The sequence below is a fragment of the Cupressus sempervirens genome, chromosome 1 (genome assembly GCF_028749045.1).
Source record: "Cupressus sempervirens isolate cs-2001-9-10 chromosome 1, ASM2874904v1, whole genome shotgun sequence".
NCBI classification, from domain to species: domain Eukaryota; kingdom Viridiplantae; phylum Streptophyta; class Pinopsida; order Cupressales; family Cupressaceae; genus Cupressus; species Cupressus sempervirens.
The window spans coordinates 523,343,624-523,359,128 of NC_143118.1; the positions used below are offsets into that span (position 1 = coordinate 523,343,624).

Sequence of the window (15,505 nt, forward strand, 5' to 3'; positions counted from 1 at the left end):
AAGAATCTTGCCTTCTAGATCATCAATATCTAGCATATTTACTCCCTTTTGTCTCAGGCAGTTTGCATCCTCATGGTTGCCTGGCCCACACCATTTGCAAAGCATCCCTACATTTTCTCCTCCTCCGCTTTGACAACCTCGTGCAAAGTGTTCACATTCATTACATCTCCTACACTGAATCATCGGCCTGACCTTGGAATCATACTGGAGTGGTCTCTACGGTGTGTTGTTATTGCTATTATTGTTACTTACTCTCCTGTTGTTTCTACATCCTCCAGGTGAGGCTTTTGTATCTGTGTTCTTCGGCAGAGTGGAGGGAGGTGTGAATTGCCCCCCTTGGGTCAAGAATACTTGGGTGGTCCTTGTTTTCAAGTTATAGGGGCAATCTTTAATTTCATGCCCGAGTACCTAAAAAATCTCACAAAATGCTTTCTTCGGGCATGCTCCTCTACTATGGCCTTCTTTTTCACTCTCCGTACACTAAAGTTCTCTCCCTTTTTCTTTTCTTCCTTACTCCCTACCACTTCCTTCATCAAACGCCTCAAGTCTTTTCTCAAGGCAAGAATGGTTTTGGATTCTTCTTCGCTCTTCTTCGAGCTTTCACTTGAGCTTCCATGCCTTCTTGCCTTGGAAGTTTTACTCTCGCTCTCTATATTCATGGCATGGGTACATGCATCTGCAAAGGTCAGTGGTGGGACTATCTTCATCTTTCTCCTAAGAGATGGTGTTAATCCTTTGATGAACCATTGTTTCTTTAGTCCATCTATCAGCTTGTTATCTAGTTTTCCTATCAACTCTTTCATTCTTCTGCTATAGGCTTTGACAGATTCACTCTTCCCTTGTCTTGTGTTATAAATCTTCGTTACTATTTCATCGTCATCTCTCAAAAGTCTAAATTCTTCCTTGAAGGCTATGCGGATGTTATTCCATATGTTTTTCTTTGCTGCCTCCAAATCCGTATACCGATCAATGGCGATACCCCTTAATGTGGCTAGAAAGGCTTTTAACCATTCCACCGCATCATTTTGTCCATTCGCTTGCCATATTGTTATACATGTTTTACAGTGGCAAGCAGGATCCTCCGAGCCATCCCCTGTGAACCTTGGTAATTTTTGTTTGTCTATTGCCATTATGTGAACACCTTCCAATGGAACACTTCCCGATGGAACACTTCCTCCCAAAGGAACACTACCTCCCAATGGAACACTCCCTCCTGACTGGAAGTTCCTTCTCGAGGAGGAACTACTAAAAGTATCCCCTTCTTGACTTTGCTCCTATTGGAAGTCTCTTCCTACCGGCATCTTTGGATTTTTGTATCCTGACTTCCTTGTCGATGTCTCAGAGATGACCAAATTTGCTATACCTTCAATTGTATGCTTGATCAACCCTTATTGGATTCTCATGGAATCCCCTTGTCCTCCTTTCCAACTACGACGTCTCTCCTACTGCTGGAGACGTAGTATCCTCAAGGCGACTTCTTCCTCAGTTTCTTCTCCCTGTGCTCACCTGGGATATATATTTGGAATCAAGGGCATGAATCATTTTAATGTTTGTTTCCCTTTTTGGAATCTTCGCATTCTTCACGCTCCCCCGTCCTCCTTTCCGCAAATTGTTGTAATACTTGTCTCCTCCTTTCCCTTTGTGTCTTGGCTCTTTCCTCTTCCACTCGTAACAAATCTCGTGCTAACAGGCGAGGGATCTCTCCTAGGAGATCATACACTGTTGGTGGCACCGAAAGTTCATCACATACCGTACTTTCAAGGACCGTTTTCTCATGGACTTCCCTTTGTACGTACTAATCGACCGCAACTTCCCAGGCCGTTACCAGATCACGTGTCAACTGATCTTCCCTGGTTATTTCCTCCTCTTCCCCGTCATTATTTGTTACTTGGATGAGCGGTACAAAGGGCCTTCCCATTACTCCATCCTGTCAACCTTCAAATTCGGACTTAGGCAACAGTGCCAAAAATGTAATTTCACACGTACACAGAATGGTCCAATTTATGCATATGAAGTAAAACCTAAACATACCATTCATACCACAATACTAGTATGCAAGGAAATGATTTCTTTATTAATACCAAAAACCAACATGAGTACATTACCAATGTTCCAGACATTTATAGAAGGGTCAGTTTGTTAGTGTAGTTTTTTTATTTTTCTTATTTTGCTAAGTTTTTCCTACACTTTTAATAATCTCGCTTAGGTTAATAAAGCATGTCTTATTAGGTGAATGGTTGTGAGGTGTCACCTTCCTACATGTGAGCATCCATTAGCTATCTTGGGAAGATACTTTGCTATCTTTAGTCCGATAGGTGGTTGCTCCTCATTGGTTAGTGTTGCCACCTCCTCCCTCTTCCTAGCCTATATAAGCATGCTACCTGGCTTGTATTTGTATCTCTTATTTTTGCATCCTCTTAATGCTATTTTGTTTTCCGCATTTGCATTACTCTCTTGGAGACTAACTCTATGATGCTATTTTGATTTTGTATCATTTGCATTCATAGTTTAGATATTTATTCTTTGCACTAGTTTTTTGGGTTATTAATCTTTTCAGATTCTAACATGGTATCAGAGCTTTTCTATGTGCAAAAGTAGATTTTAGTTTCCTTATTTGAGAGATTCGGGGGGGGCAAATAAACTTTATTGTAGTTTTTTGAAAAACGAAGTATGCTATTCTCTTGCATCTTTGGATAATCCTGAGAATCAGAAAAGTTTTGACAAAAACAATTTTTCTCTGGGGTTTCAATCTCAAATCTGACAACCAACTTGCATATTTGGAGTTTTCAATCAGTTTTGCAGGTTCCAGCATGCCATTGATGGACTTAAGAAGCTAATCCAGCATTTGCATGTCATATTTTGGTTGCTGGGGTCGTTTTCTAATTTTTGGAGCCGTTTTTTACTGTTAAAGGCGTCTGATTTACACTACAGCAACATCTTTTGTTCATTAACAAGAAAAACGCTTTCAGGGTTTTGTTCGCAGGCCCGAAAAACCATCTGGGTATCTTTTAGATTTTGCATGCAAGCTGTATATTTTTCAGAATCGAGCATGCAAAGCTACAGCCATACCCCTCTCCGTTGGCAGCCGCAAATTTGAATGCAGTTTTCAAATGTCTCGTTCTTGCTCATACGGACTGCGATTTTGATGATTCTTGTTATGAACTTGGCTATTTTTTTGTGCTCTATCCACTAGTGGAGTTATTTTTTAATTTTCATGCATGAATTCTTCAAAAATTGCAGATTCTCAGCCGTGACTGTGCACAGTTCTCATTTTGGAAACTTCGGAGGATCATAACTTTCTCATACGACCTCGTATCGAAGCAATTCTTTTTTTGAAAGTGCATGATTTTTCGAGTAGATCGCAGTGGTGCTATTTGTTTCCTTGATTATTGTGCCCAAGTTTCACTTTTAGCCTATGCTCTTCATGAGGAGGCCCTGTCGATTTTTTTTCCGTAACTTGAGCATACAGACATATTTTTTCGATCCGAAAAATGCGTTGGAAAGCTGGTTCTGAGATGGAGATGATGGTACAAGTTCTTTTGATTTTTGCTACAGTTTGGTTGCCTATTTTGTCTTCCGGGAGCCATATCTCGCTCATTCGGACTCTTTTTTGGGCTCACCAAATATCGTTGGAAAGCTGGTTTTATGAGTTATTCAGTTGCAGAGGTCTTTTATCCAAATTTTTCTCTAGGTTCTTTCTCCTTCGAGTTTTGCACTTTCGCACTCTGGCGGATTACTTGGATTCTACAGGTCTTGGAATCTCTTCTTCTGTTCTTTTAGCACACTCTTCTTTCTGAATTCTGAGCATTGTATGCTTCTATTCTGTTGCATTCTTTTTTTTGTAAACGCACTGAGATAAAGTGCCTGCTTTTGCATATCTGGGATCTTGTACACCTTGTGTTTGTTTGTACTCGCACTCAGTTATAAAGTGCCATGGGGGGTCATGATGTTTTGCCATTTTGTGCTCATCCACCTTTGTCAAGTGAATATTTCTTCCACGACATTAGCCCATGCAGTGTGTCGGTGACACTGCCCTTTATCCTGTGCTTGTACTTCTATTGCACTATTGGTGTTCCTGATTCTTCTTCTTGCAGATGTTTTTGGCATTGCATTTCAGTGTTCCTGTCACCCCTCTCCCTATTCAGCATTATGGGGGGGTTCACTTGTTGTTCTTTGCTTCTTTGGTTGATGGTTCGTGCCTTCTATTTCCATGGAGGTTCTACAGATCAGCATTTTGACAGAGTTTGCAGCTTCATGCTTCAGAGATGCTTCATGCTCTTTTTTGTTCCTCTCTTTGGGACATTTCCTAGATTGGAGGCTTAGTTTCCTTCATCTAGTTCTTTTTCTTGTATTGGGTACCTGATAAGGCCTTGTTGCCGGGACCCATTTTCTTGCTTTCATAGCCTTGCTAGGTTAGCATCCACCTAAGCTTCGCTTATGGGGGGGTGTTAGTGTAGTTTTTTTATTTTCCCTATTTTGCTAGGTTTTTCCTACACTTTTAATAATCTTGCTTAGGTTAATAAAGCATGTCTTATTAGGTGAATGGTTGTGAGGTGTCACCTTCCTACATGTGAGCATCCATTAGCTATCTTGGGAAGATACTTTGCTATCTTTAGTCCGATAGGTGGTTGCTCCTCATTGGTTGGTGTTGCCACCTCCTCCCTCTTCGTAGCCTATATAAGCATGCTACCTGGCTTGTATTTGTATCTCTTATTTCTGCATCCTCTTAATGCTATTTTGTTTTCAGCATTTGCATTACTCTCTTGGAGACTAACTCTATGATGTTATTTTGATTTTGTATCATTTGCATTCATAGTTTAGATATTTACTCTTTGCACTAGTTTTTTGGGTTATTAATCTTTTCAGATTCTAACACAGTTAGTTGGAAATCAACTGACACATTTCCTCACCACCTAACTACCCAGCCCGACTAGCTTTAACAAGTACTAAACATAATAGTTACTTTATTCCGACTACAATATCTTTAGTGCAATATTATTCGACTGAAACTACACTAACATTAACACTCTCTCTTAGTTGACGCATTTCCTCACCACCTACCTACCCAACCCGACTAGCTTTAACAAGTACTAAACATAATAGTTACTTTATTCCGACTACAATATCTTTAGTGCAATATTATCCAACTAAAACTACACTAACATTAACACTCCCTCTTAGTTGGGGAGGATAAACATATAGGTAAAATGTTACACCATTGGCAAAATTTGGAAACCACATCAAGGAAATCTTTGATCAAAAGACTTCCATTATATGATATCATAATGGTATTGGCCTATCAAAATATCAACACCTACTATTCACCAAATACCCTTTTTGATTGTAAATATTCTACAAATTCTGCAACTAATTCAAACTGATATAATACCTTCTTAGTGCTGGAGATTGTCTTGATCAATTTCAGATTGAATATTGGTCCTTCTTCTTTATGAGATAATAGTTCTGCAATTATATGTATATCCTGCTATAATTCGTATGAGGTAATGTATGATAAAGGAGCAGACTTAGATTTGTTGTGTGTCCTTTATCCACAAACATAACCTCCATAAATATGGCACCCAAGGGGAATGTCACTAGAAGGGACATGTCCCTCTCTAGGTCGGACAAAATTGTTCTCTCAAAATCGGCACCTATTAGGGAATACATTAATTAGTAATTAAACTAACTAGTTTTGTTCAAGGTTAAACTAAAAAAAGATTACCCCAAGGGAGATGCCGATCATACTTGAGAACTAAACAATTATATTTATCGGTCTTTCTTTACAAAAGCATCTTATGCATAATCAGATCTGTACGATCTATTCCATCAGACCAGTACAATTTCAATGTTACAGAATTAACACTCCCTTTTAACTTGATAATTATACTGAGAGATAACATATCTAGCATCATCAATTAATATGAATAAGCATAGATTGATACTCTATATCTATCTGAATCTTCTAAGCATGAGGTATCATTGAACACATGATACTATGTCATATTACTATACCTGTGATATGACTTATCACTTACACTAGTAATAATGATATTGCATGGAATGCAATATACAGGATAAAATCTGGAGAATAATTAAATTCTTCATTTATCCAAGTTGTGATTCATAGGTACTGGCTTTCCTATATCACAACATGATCCTAAGTTAAGATCTACCAGAACATAGGATAAACTTTGGAAAATAATAAAATTCTTCCTTTATCCAAGTTGTGAATCATAGACATAAAAATGTCTACATCACAATGTGATCTTGAACTCATCTAGATTTGAGAGTAGATCTCTACTATTCAGCACATTATCTAAGAGATCGTCATCTCTCATAATGTCTTTTATACAAGTATTCATTATCTTAGAGATCGTCACGTCTTAAATAATGAATACAAACGGTGGAGCCCATAACAATCAATAGCCTGACAATAAAATTATTTGATTAATAATTTGAAGAATACAAATGTATTATAATTCAACCATACCAAGTCTTTTCCTGAAGTGATCTATCTTCACTCATGAGAGAGGTTTGGTAAGAATATCTGTTGTCTAATCTGCAGTGCAAATGTATTCCAATTTTACAGTATTCCTGTCTACCATATCTCTTACATAATGGTAAAGAATTTCAATATGCTTGGACATGTCATGGAAGTCTGGATTCACAGAAAGCTTGATAGAACTCTGATTATCACAATGAATAATCGTAGGATTCATGACTTGACCAAATAATCCCACAAGTAACTTCCTAAGCCAAATTGTTTCCCGAGAAGCCATTGTTGTTGCAATGTATTCGGCTTCTGTGGAACTTTGTGCTACTAAAGACTATTTTTTGCATATTCATGATATCATCGCTGAGCCTAAACTGAAACAACATCCTGAAGTGTTTTTCCTGTCAGTAACACATCCAACCCAATCTAAGTCTATGTATCCATGTAGATCCAATTCAACTTTCTCATACTTGAGCCCAAGGTTAAGAGTGCCTTGCAAGTATCTCATGATGTGTTTGACTACAACTAGGTGAATCTCCTTTGGCTCATACATAAACTGACTTAATGCATTTACAGCATAGCAAATATCAGGTCTTGTATTTACCAAGTACATAAGGGACCCAATCATCTCTCTATAAAGAGTAGAATCTATGGAAGGTGATTTTGTTGTTGCTTCCTTAAGTTTATGTAAATTAGTCTCCATGGGAGAAGACACAGGCCTGCAGTTCCACATTCCAAATCTCTTCAAGATGTCTAATGTATACTTTCCTTGATTAAGTATGATGTTGTCAAAAATCTACCATACTTCTAGTCCTAAGAAGTAACGAAGGATTCCTAAATCTTTCATCTCAAATTCTTTGAATAGATCTTTCTTTCATTGATCTATGAGATGATCATCACCTATTATTAGTAAATCATCAATATACAATATCAAAATCATCTTTATTCCTTTTATAATATAGATTTGGATCAGCTTCATTCTTGGAGAATCCTAAGCTAGTGAGATATTTATCAATTCTTTCATACCATACCCTTGGAGTCTGTTTAAGCCCATAGAGAGCTTTCTTGAGCCTGCAAACAAAAACTTTAGGGTTATGAGTTTCAAATCCTTTTGGTTGCTCCAAATATACCTCTTATGTAATCTTTCCATTCAGAAATGTTGTTTTTACATCCATCTGATGTACTTTCCATCTCTTGGATGCTACAATAGCTAGGACTGCACTTACAAAGGTGTATCTGGCAACAGGAGCAAAGGTTTCTTCATAATCAATCCACTCTTTCTGAGAGAATCCCCTGACTACAAATCTGGCTTTATATTTTTCAATGCTATCATCAACAACATGCTTGATTTTAAATATCCACTTGGAAGAAACAACAAATTTTTTTTCAAGTCTGGGAACAATTTCCCAAACATCATTCTTTATAATGGATTGGTATTCTTCTATCATGGCATCCTTCCAAGCTATATGTTTAACAGCATCTGAAACATTGATTGGTTCTGATTTAAACAAATCATTCATGTTTGTTACATAACTAAAAAACCTTTTGGGTCTTTTGCTTTCTCTAAAGGTTCCAAATGGTGCAACAAAGTCTTCTGCTTCCTCTACTGTCTTAATGGCCCAAAGTGGTCTTTTCTTAGAATTTTGAGTTTCTTCAAGATTGAGATTTTGAATTTCATCTTCAATCTCTTCAATGTTCTCCCTCTAAGACTTAGATTCAATATTTCTTTCAGAACTAGGTAAAGGAGAGGGATCTGCAAAACTTAGGGCTCTTTTGAATGCTAAATCTTTTTCAAAAATTACATCCCTACTAAGTTCAATATTTTTCTAACCAGGTATGGAAATCCCATATGCTTTAGATGTTTCACTATACCCTACAAAAATATCTTTCCTCCCGGAGAGTTCTAACTTAGTTCTCTTTTCTTTTGGAACATGTATATATATTGGGCACCCAAAAATCCTAAGATGACTTATATTAGGTTTAACCTTAGTAAAGACTTCTTCAAGAGTTTTATCTTTAAAGTAGGAGTGAGGACTTCTATTTTGAATATAGACAGCAGCAGTACAAGAGGCTTCTACCCAAATATAATATTCTAGATTTTGATCAAATTTTATAGCTCTTGCGGCTTCTATAATTGTCCTATTCTTCCTTTCTAGAGGTCCATGAATTCCTGATTATCTGGTTGTGAGGATATGGAATGATGGTTTGATTAAATAAATTTCTCTCTATTTTGTTCTCTAACTGTAGTGAGATGCCAAGCTGTTCAAGTAAACTGGATTGCCACGATAATAGTGCATAGCATGGCATTATCATTATTTAGGAGAACTTGTATTGCTCGAGTGCCCACCACATGGACACGATATTCTTGAGGCATTCTGATTATTCGTCATAGTTATCCCATCTCTGATTTGTGGCTCACAATTCTATCAAGTTTTTCCACATCTTTTATCCTTAGCTTGAATCTATCTTGACTTTTGCGAGAAATCACATCTGATGGTATCACACTAGAATATATATATATGGAATTATTTCATCCAACAATATTCTATATGTTGATTTTATTTCAAATCAATTTCTATCTCTTTTTATGCTCAACGTGCTTTGATACCATGTTAAAATAGGATCAAAATAGGATCGCTAAGTTGCCAGTTCGGATTCTAGTTCGGATGCAGGTTCGACATTCGGGTTTGAAATTCGATCAAAAAATTTTGGGGCTGGGTTTGGGTTCAGTTTGGGTTCGTCCATACAAGATTTATTTATTTATTTTTATAATACATATACGTAAAATTATGATGCAGCAAATAAGTTCATACACCACTATATGAAGTGCGGGCGTGTTTTGGGATTAGGTTGGTTGGATAGTAAATCAATATTTAACCCAAAAAAATGCCTTTTCAAAACAATAAAAACATAAAAAAGTCAAACTTTTTTAGTTGCACACCCAAATTCACTCCAAATTCCTCTTGGGTTCTTCTGTCAACTACAAAATTCGCTCGACATTCACCCAAATTCGTCCAAGGTCTGAAAAAGAGAATCTGCAGGGAAATCATTAGACAAATGACAAATTTGACAAGAACCGAAACCGACTTCGAATTAGCTACAAATCGAATGTCAAATTTGCATGCTGAGGAGTGAATTTGGTAACTTAGTAGGATCGTTTTATCTTTACTATAACTTGTAATAACACTTGTAGATTTTTTGTGTTTTTCAAGTTACCTTCTCAAAGCATATGTATATAATGTTAAGAGGCATGTCTCTTAACTCTAATTAGTTATCATTAACATTTTGCTTATTGTCACGATTAAGAGTAAGATAAACTTTTGCTTATTGTCACAATTAAGAGTAAGATAATAACTTATATATATATATAACATCTAATATATGTATACATTAAATAAATTAAGTATATATCTCATATATATACATAGTGTTTATATATATACAAATATCTTCAGTGCAATATTATCCGACTGAAACTACACAGACATTAACAGGTAGATTGCTCTTACTATCAGCACTAAATCCAACTCCCTATGCTTGAAAAATTGTCCTATACGATGTTTATAGAGCCAAGTACACTCCAACCATATTTGCATACACTACTGTGGTAATACCGAGTCCTTCAATCCTCTACTGTAGGAAAGGCATCAAACCAAATCTGTTCACAACTAGTGTTTGGGCTATATATATGGAAGCTGAACCGTCTCTGTGTTGTTTTTTGGTCCTTCATAAACAATCTCAAACATGACTCCCTCGGACGTTATTTCCTTCATACTATAATCAGCAACGGTGGTTATGTTGTATAACCTTGGCAGTCTAAACTTCACACGGTAGTCTCAACACTACACGACATAATAACTGCGAAATACTTCTTGTGAATAGCAACAGTTGACTGAGACACGATGAGTACCATGAGAGGAATTCCAATCTAAGATAGCCAGGATACAAAGATTTGTGCAGACAAAGCTTAGCTTAATTTGGCAAGGACACAAAATTCTTCAGCCCTTCGAATTACACCAATTACTTATTTCGCAAACCAAAGAACATATGAGCCTGAGGTATTCACATCCTTGCTCCTCTACCAGCCATTGCAAATATTTTTTATGAACATCAACTGCATTTGCCTATACCGCTGAAAACACCCCAAAACTCTGCGATCTATTTTTTCTAATAAATTTCAAAACTGCAAATTTACTCCCTTAACAATGCCTGTTCAAGAACTCGCGCAGCTATCTCCGCATCACTTGCTGAGAAGGTCACAATTTTGGAAATGATTGCATATATAACGTCTTAAGGAAGTTTTAACTGTCTTATGCATTGGTGAAAGAAACGATAAGAATGTATTTTATTACTAGGATATTTTGATTTGAGAATTTTCTGTTTTCGAAATTCAGTTAATATTTTTACTAGTGTCAGATACAGTTTCAATCGCAGACTGCAGTTTGAATTGTAACAGAGATGGTTGACATGGTGGTACGAACCCGTGATGGCTTATCCCGTTGCTTGTACTTATCGGTAGCCCTTGAAATTACAGAATGAAAACATAAACTTGTTCAGTTAAACAATAGTGTACAAACAAGCCGCCAATGAACCTAGAATGCATATATAAAAAGCTCTCAGAGTTTATTGGTTGCTCGAAAACGGAGTAAATGGGTTACATGCCTACACCCTTCAGTGTGATCGTAACTGTAAAAATCTAAGTTTTGCTTCAATTGGTCCTTGAGAAATTGGACCGTGCAATCTAAAGCAAGATGACATTTGCACTGATAATCATTATATTGTACAAAACAGTAAGCTCGCAAAAGCCCACAACAAAATCCATTTGCTGAATTAGAGCTGATAAGGCTCATTGCTACAATCTAAAAGCAGAATACCACTTGCATTGGTAATTATTACATTGTATGAACTAGTAAGCCTTCAGGTGCTCATATGCGAATTCAAAGTTTTGAATTAGCAAGCTCATGAATGTAATTGATGCGTAATGGTTTGTTCAGTTGCATATAGCATTAAATTATCAGGTCAAGAAAGTAATAAGAAGATACCATGGTGAAGGTTCTTGGACTGAATAAAGTTGAGACAATCCTCTAATTTGCTGGTCTCGAATCTAACAAAGTGAAGACGGCCGCCCAGAATGGGAGAGCGACGTCTTGCTATTGATCTGGGCGACCTTTTATTACGATCCTCCAACTCCGACTCCACCTCCGCATGCCTCGAGAAGTATACAATCTTTATTAAGGATCCTGTTCATCGCATATATGAATTACAGTGGCATAGGCAGACATTATGACACTGTCATTGATGGTTAAATGGAGGATTGCATACCTCCAATGTCGATTGCAAAATGGGAAATGTCATCAGACTGATTGGGGAGAAGAATAGTAGGATTGCGGTCTTCAAAGTTGCCCTGAATGGCCGCCCCGCTCACGTCCAGCTGAGGCCGCGACGACGACCTATGCATCTCCATCGCCTTCACCTCCGCCTTTGGAATGCCACTTGTGCTACTTTCCTCCATTTTCAGGCACCTGCTCACCTCAATACAAATGCTAATTGGAGGGCTACCTCACAGTCCAAAAACATAAATGTCTTTTTCTTTCGGGAGACGAGCGTGGGGATGGGAAAATAAGAACTCTTCAAAGTTTGACTAGAACGGGGAATTGCAGACGAAGAACTGCTTTTTAGGTTGAATGAATGCTTTTTAACGAAGTCCATAAAATCAGAGTAGTTTAAGGTTTAAGGGACCGAGGAACAACTGGACTAGATAATATCTGAATTTCATTCCATTTTTAATTTTTTCATGTGGATCTTATCTGGTTTATCTTGTCTTCTTCAAATAAGATATGTATGTTGTCTACCTTCAAGATAGAGAGATCGAATGTTGTCTTATGTTGTGCGTTCTGAGAGAAAATGTCATTCCATTTCAACCACTCCAGACTTGCAAAATGAGCAAATTCTCTACTCCCAAGCCTCTTTGGGTCTCTTCCATCTTCCCGTCTCGCACCTCAGGGGATGAAAATTGTACCACTAATAACCCTATTTTTCCTTTAATAGCAGCCCCAAGGTACCTTTTTTTCGCTAAGTGGGATTAAATTCTTTAATATCTAATAGGCTTTTTTTCTACTCATATTATTGTTCCACATGACATAGTGAAACTTCCCTCTGACAAACTTTCTTATGTCCTCATTTGTGTTCGAGCAATCTTTGAACTTCTTGTTCCATTTAGTCAACCATTTCATGTTTTGCTTCATCCATGTTTTCTTCCTCCAATTAAGAGCCCCTCCTTTCACAATTTTCGATCAACGATGATCCTGCATGTTTTCAATCTTCTGTAGGTACCTAAGTAATTGGATTACCGTTGAAGCCTCTGACAGAAAAGACTCGACCTCAACCAAAGGAATTTCATAAAGCACACAACTCTTGACTTTGAGATTACTTGTGATTAATTGTTTCTGAATTCTCTCTATTTGTCTCCACCCCAATTTTGACACACTACCCCCCGCCCCACTGCCCCACACACCTTGCAACCATAAAGAACCACCGGTGTGACCAACAAACCAAAGAGTCTTCTTGGTTTTTCAATATCATAGTTTCGTTGTCCTGCATCTATTTTGGAGTAAAAATGAAGCTTTCCAGCCCCTTGAATCCTTTTTCCTAGCTTAGTTTATAATGGAAGTCAATCCCAAGATATTTGTATTCTTTCACAATTTCCAACGATTTGCCTTCAAACAGGAATGTGATTTTCTTTTCTTTTCTCCTTAAAGAAAAAATCAAGACTTTGATTTTAGTAATATTCACCTGTATCCCAACTTCCTAACAGAATTTCTCTAAAGCTCCTAAATGATCTCTTAGCCTTTGCATCATTTTTTATATCAAAATAAGATCATCAGCATATAGAAGAAGCTTCACTACGTACCCTGCCAGGGGAACGCCCTCCCCCTCAGTTTTATCTAACCAAGCTTCTAAATTATTGGTGTACAACTCAAACAAGGTAGGAAATAAAGAGCATCCCTGCTTGTCTCACACTTTCTCTGTTATGTGTCAAAGAGTGATGCAATGATCAATTGTGGAGTGTTTGAATCTGAAATCGGCTTGCCCTCTTGCTCTCTTACCTTCTTTTTCTGCCCATTTGTTGATCTGACATTCGGCAATCTTTTTTATAAGTTATATATCAATTGTATTAAATTGTTGGACTTTTGGTTAAAATCTTTCACTTCATTATATGTGTAGTTATAAACATCGTAATTTTATTTAACAAGAGCTCTGGTGGAGCTTGAGTCCCTGCCTCACGTCAAAGAAGAAAGATAAATTTGTGCAATAGTTGAGTCATAATTAAATAAAAAAATCATATTTATGTTGGAGAATTAGGAACATTAGAAATGTAAAATGAAGGCACTTTTTAAAAAATACATAAATATATTTACATTATTTTTAATTGTCAAACCTTGTTTTTATTCACTAATTATATTTTTCAATGTACTATATAATCTTTGTGTAAATGTCTAATATATATAATTTCAATATACATTATAATTTTATAGATATTTAAATATAATTAATTTGTGTTATATTTGTCCTTAATACAAGTAAATTAATAACAATCTATTTCATAATATAAACATTTATCATATATCTAAAAATTGTTACACTTCATAATTTTATATTTTATATTTTAAAAATATAATGTACATAACTAATATAAATTAAATGGAGCTCTACCTATGAATATGACGTATAGTGAACATCATCATTGGTTTCAACCAAAACAAAAAGAGCAAAGACCTAATTTCAATAATAATAAGGAAAATCAAAGTTTTCCAAAGCATGCTTCAAAACCAGTCGAAAACACTTCTCGACAGCAGAAGGAAAAAGGATGCTCATGGCGTCAACACTCTGAAAAATTGAAGGTCTCTACACTTAAAACATCTAACTCATTTCAACCATTAGAAAAATTTAGGGCACTGGAAAGGGAAAGCAGTCAAGAAGAAAGTAAGAAAGCAAGTTTGAATACTACAAATACATATCAAGCTGCTTCAATTCCGGACACAAAGGTATTTAATTCATGTCCAATTATTTTTTTGACTGAAAAAATTGATCAACAAATGAAATTTTTGAGTCTCACCAAATATGTGAAACAAGGGTTTGCTCAAAAGCCTAGCACTGGCTTAGCTAATTTGACAACACATGACCCTTGCTCGGTTCTAAAAAGCCCTAAATTTACCCTGGCATATACTCCTCCTCACCGTAGGAGAGATAATCTCAAAGCAATCGATTTTCCTGAAAAACCTAAAAAGGGTTTAGCACAAAAAGCTACAAAACCAGAGGAGAATGTGATCATTATAAGTAACCAATATAGTGAAAAATGATGGAAAGAATGCTAGGAATTAGGCATCTTCACCTATTGGAATGGCCCAATTGCAGAATTCAACAATCTTACTGATTGGTTGGAAGACTTTTGTTTGGAACAGGTAAGTATTTCTCACTTTACTAATAGAATAGCTTATCTACATTGTTCAAATGAGTTGATTAAGAAAGAGTTTTTACAACTATCAGAATGTTTTTCAAAGGTTATTCAATCAATTTTTTTGAGTGTTCCAGACTGCAAGGAGGAAAAACTTAAATTTCCTTATCCCTACATGGATAACCCTTCAGTCGGTTCCACCTGAACTAATGCATTTGGAAATTTTTAGAAAAATAGGCTCCTCTATGGGAGACCTAATAGGAATTGATGTTTCATGTAAATTTTGTAATAGCATCAGATTACTAGTTAAAAGTAAAGTCAACTCTTTTTCTTTTGACCCTATCAAAATCATCACCAATTCTACAATATATAACATCAATTGCCTCAGAAAAGAATCTGAGACTTTTGAAATTTTTAGATTAGACATTGAATACAATACTAGTTTTAAGAATATATAGCTCACAACTGATCTTGAGGAAATAAACATCATAAAGTCTGGAATCGGGTTCTAACTAAACTAGACTCAGAAATTGGAGGATGGAAGGACAAATGGCTTA

The 15,505-nt window shown here is 36.4% G+C and overlaps 1 protein-coding gene across 2 annotated transcripts in view; it reads right to left on the bottom strand.

The window, feature by feature from the left end:
- The window catches only part of LOC149578522 (pantothenate kinase 2-like), a 252,676-nt gene extending 240,409 nt beyond the window's left edge, over positions 1-12,267 (bottom strand). Inside the window, exons 1-2 of one of the 2 annotated variants that reach the window (XM_089829604.1) lie at positions 11,816-12,267; positions 11,536-11,733 (exon numbers count right to left, since the gene is read on the bottom strand). In XM_089829604.1, the coding sequence (XP_089685730.1) occupies positions 11,536-11,733; positions 11,816-12,005 (388 nt within the window). In that variant the 5' untranslated portion in view covers positions 12,006-12,267. The remainder of the gene's footprint in view (positions 1-11,535; positions 11,734-11,815) is intronic. The other variant, XM_089829608.1, reaches the window with a different exon arrangement.
- Between the last annotated feature and the right edge of the window lie 3,238 nt (positions 12,268-15,505).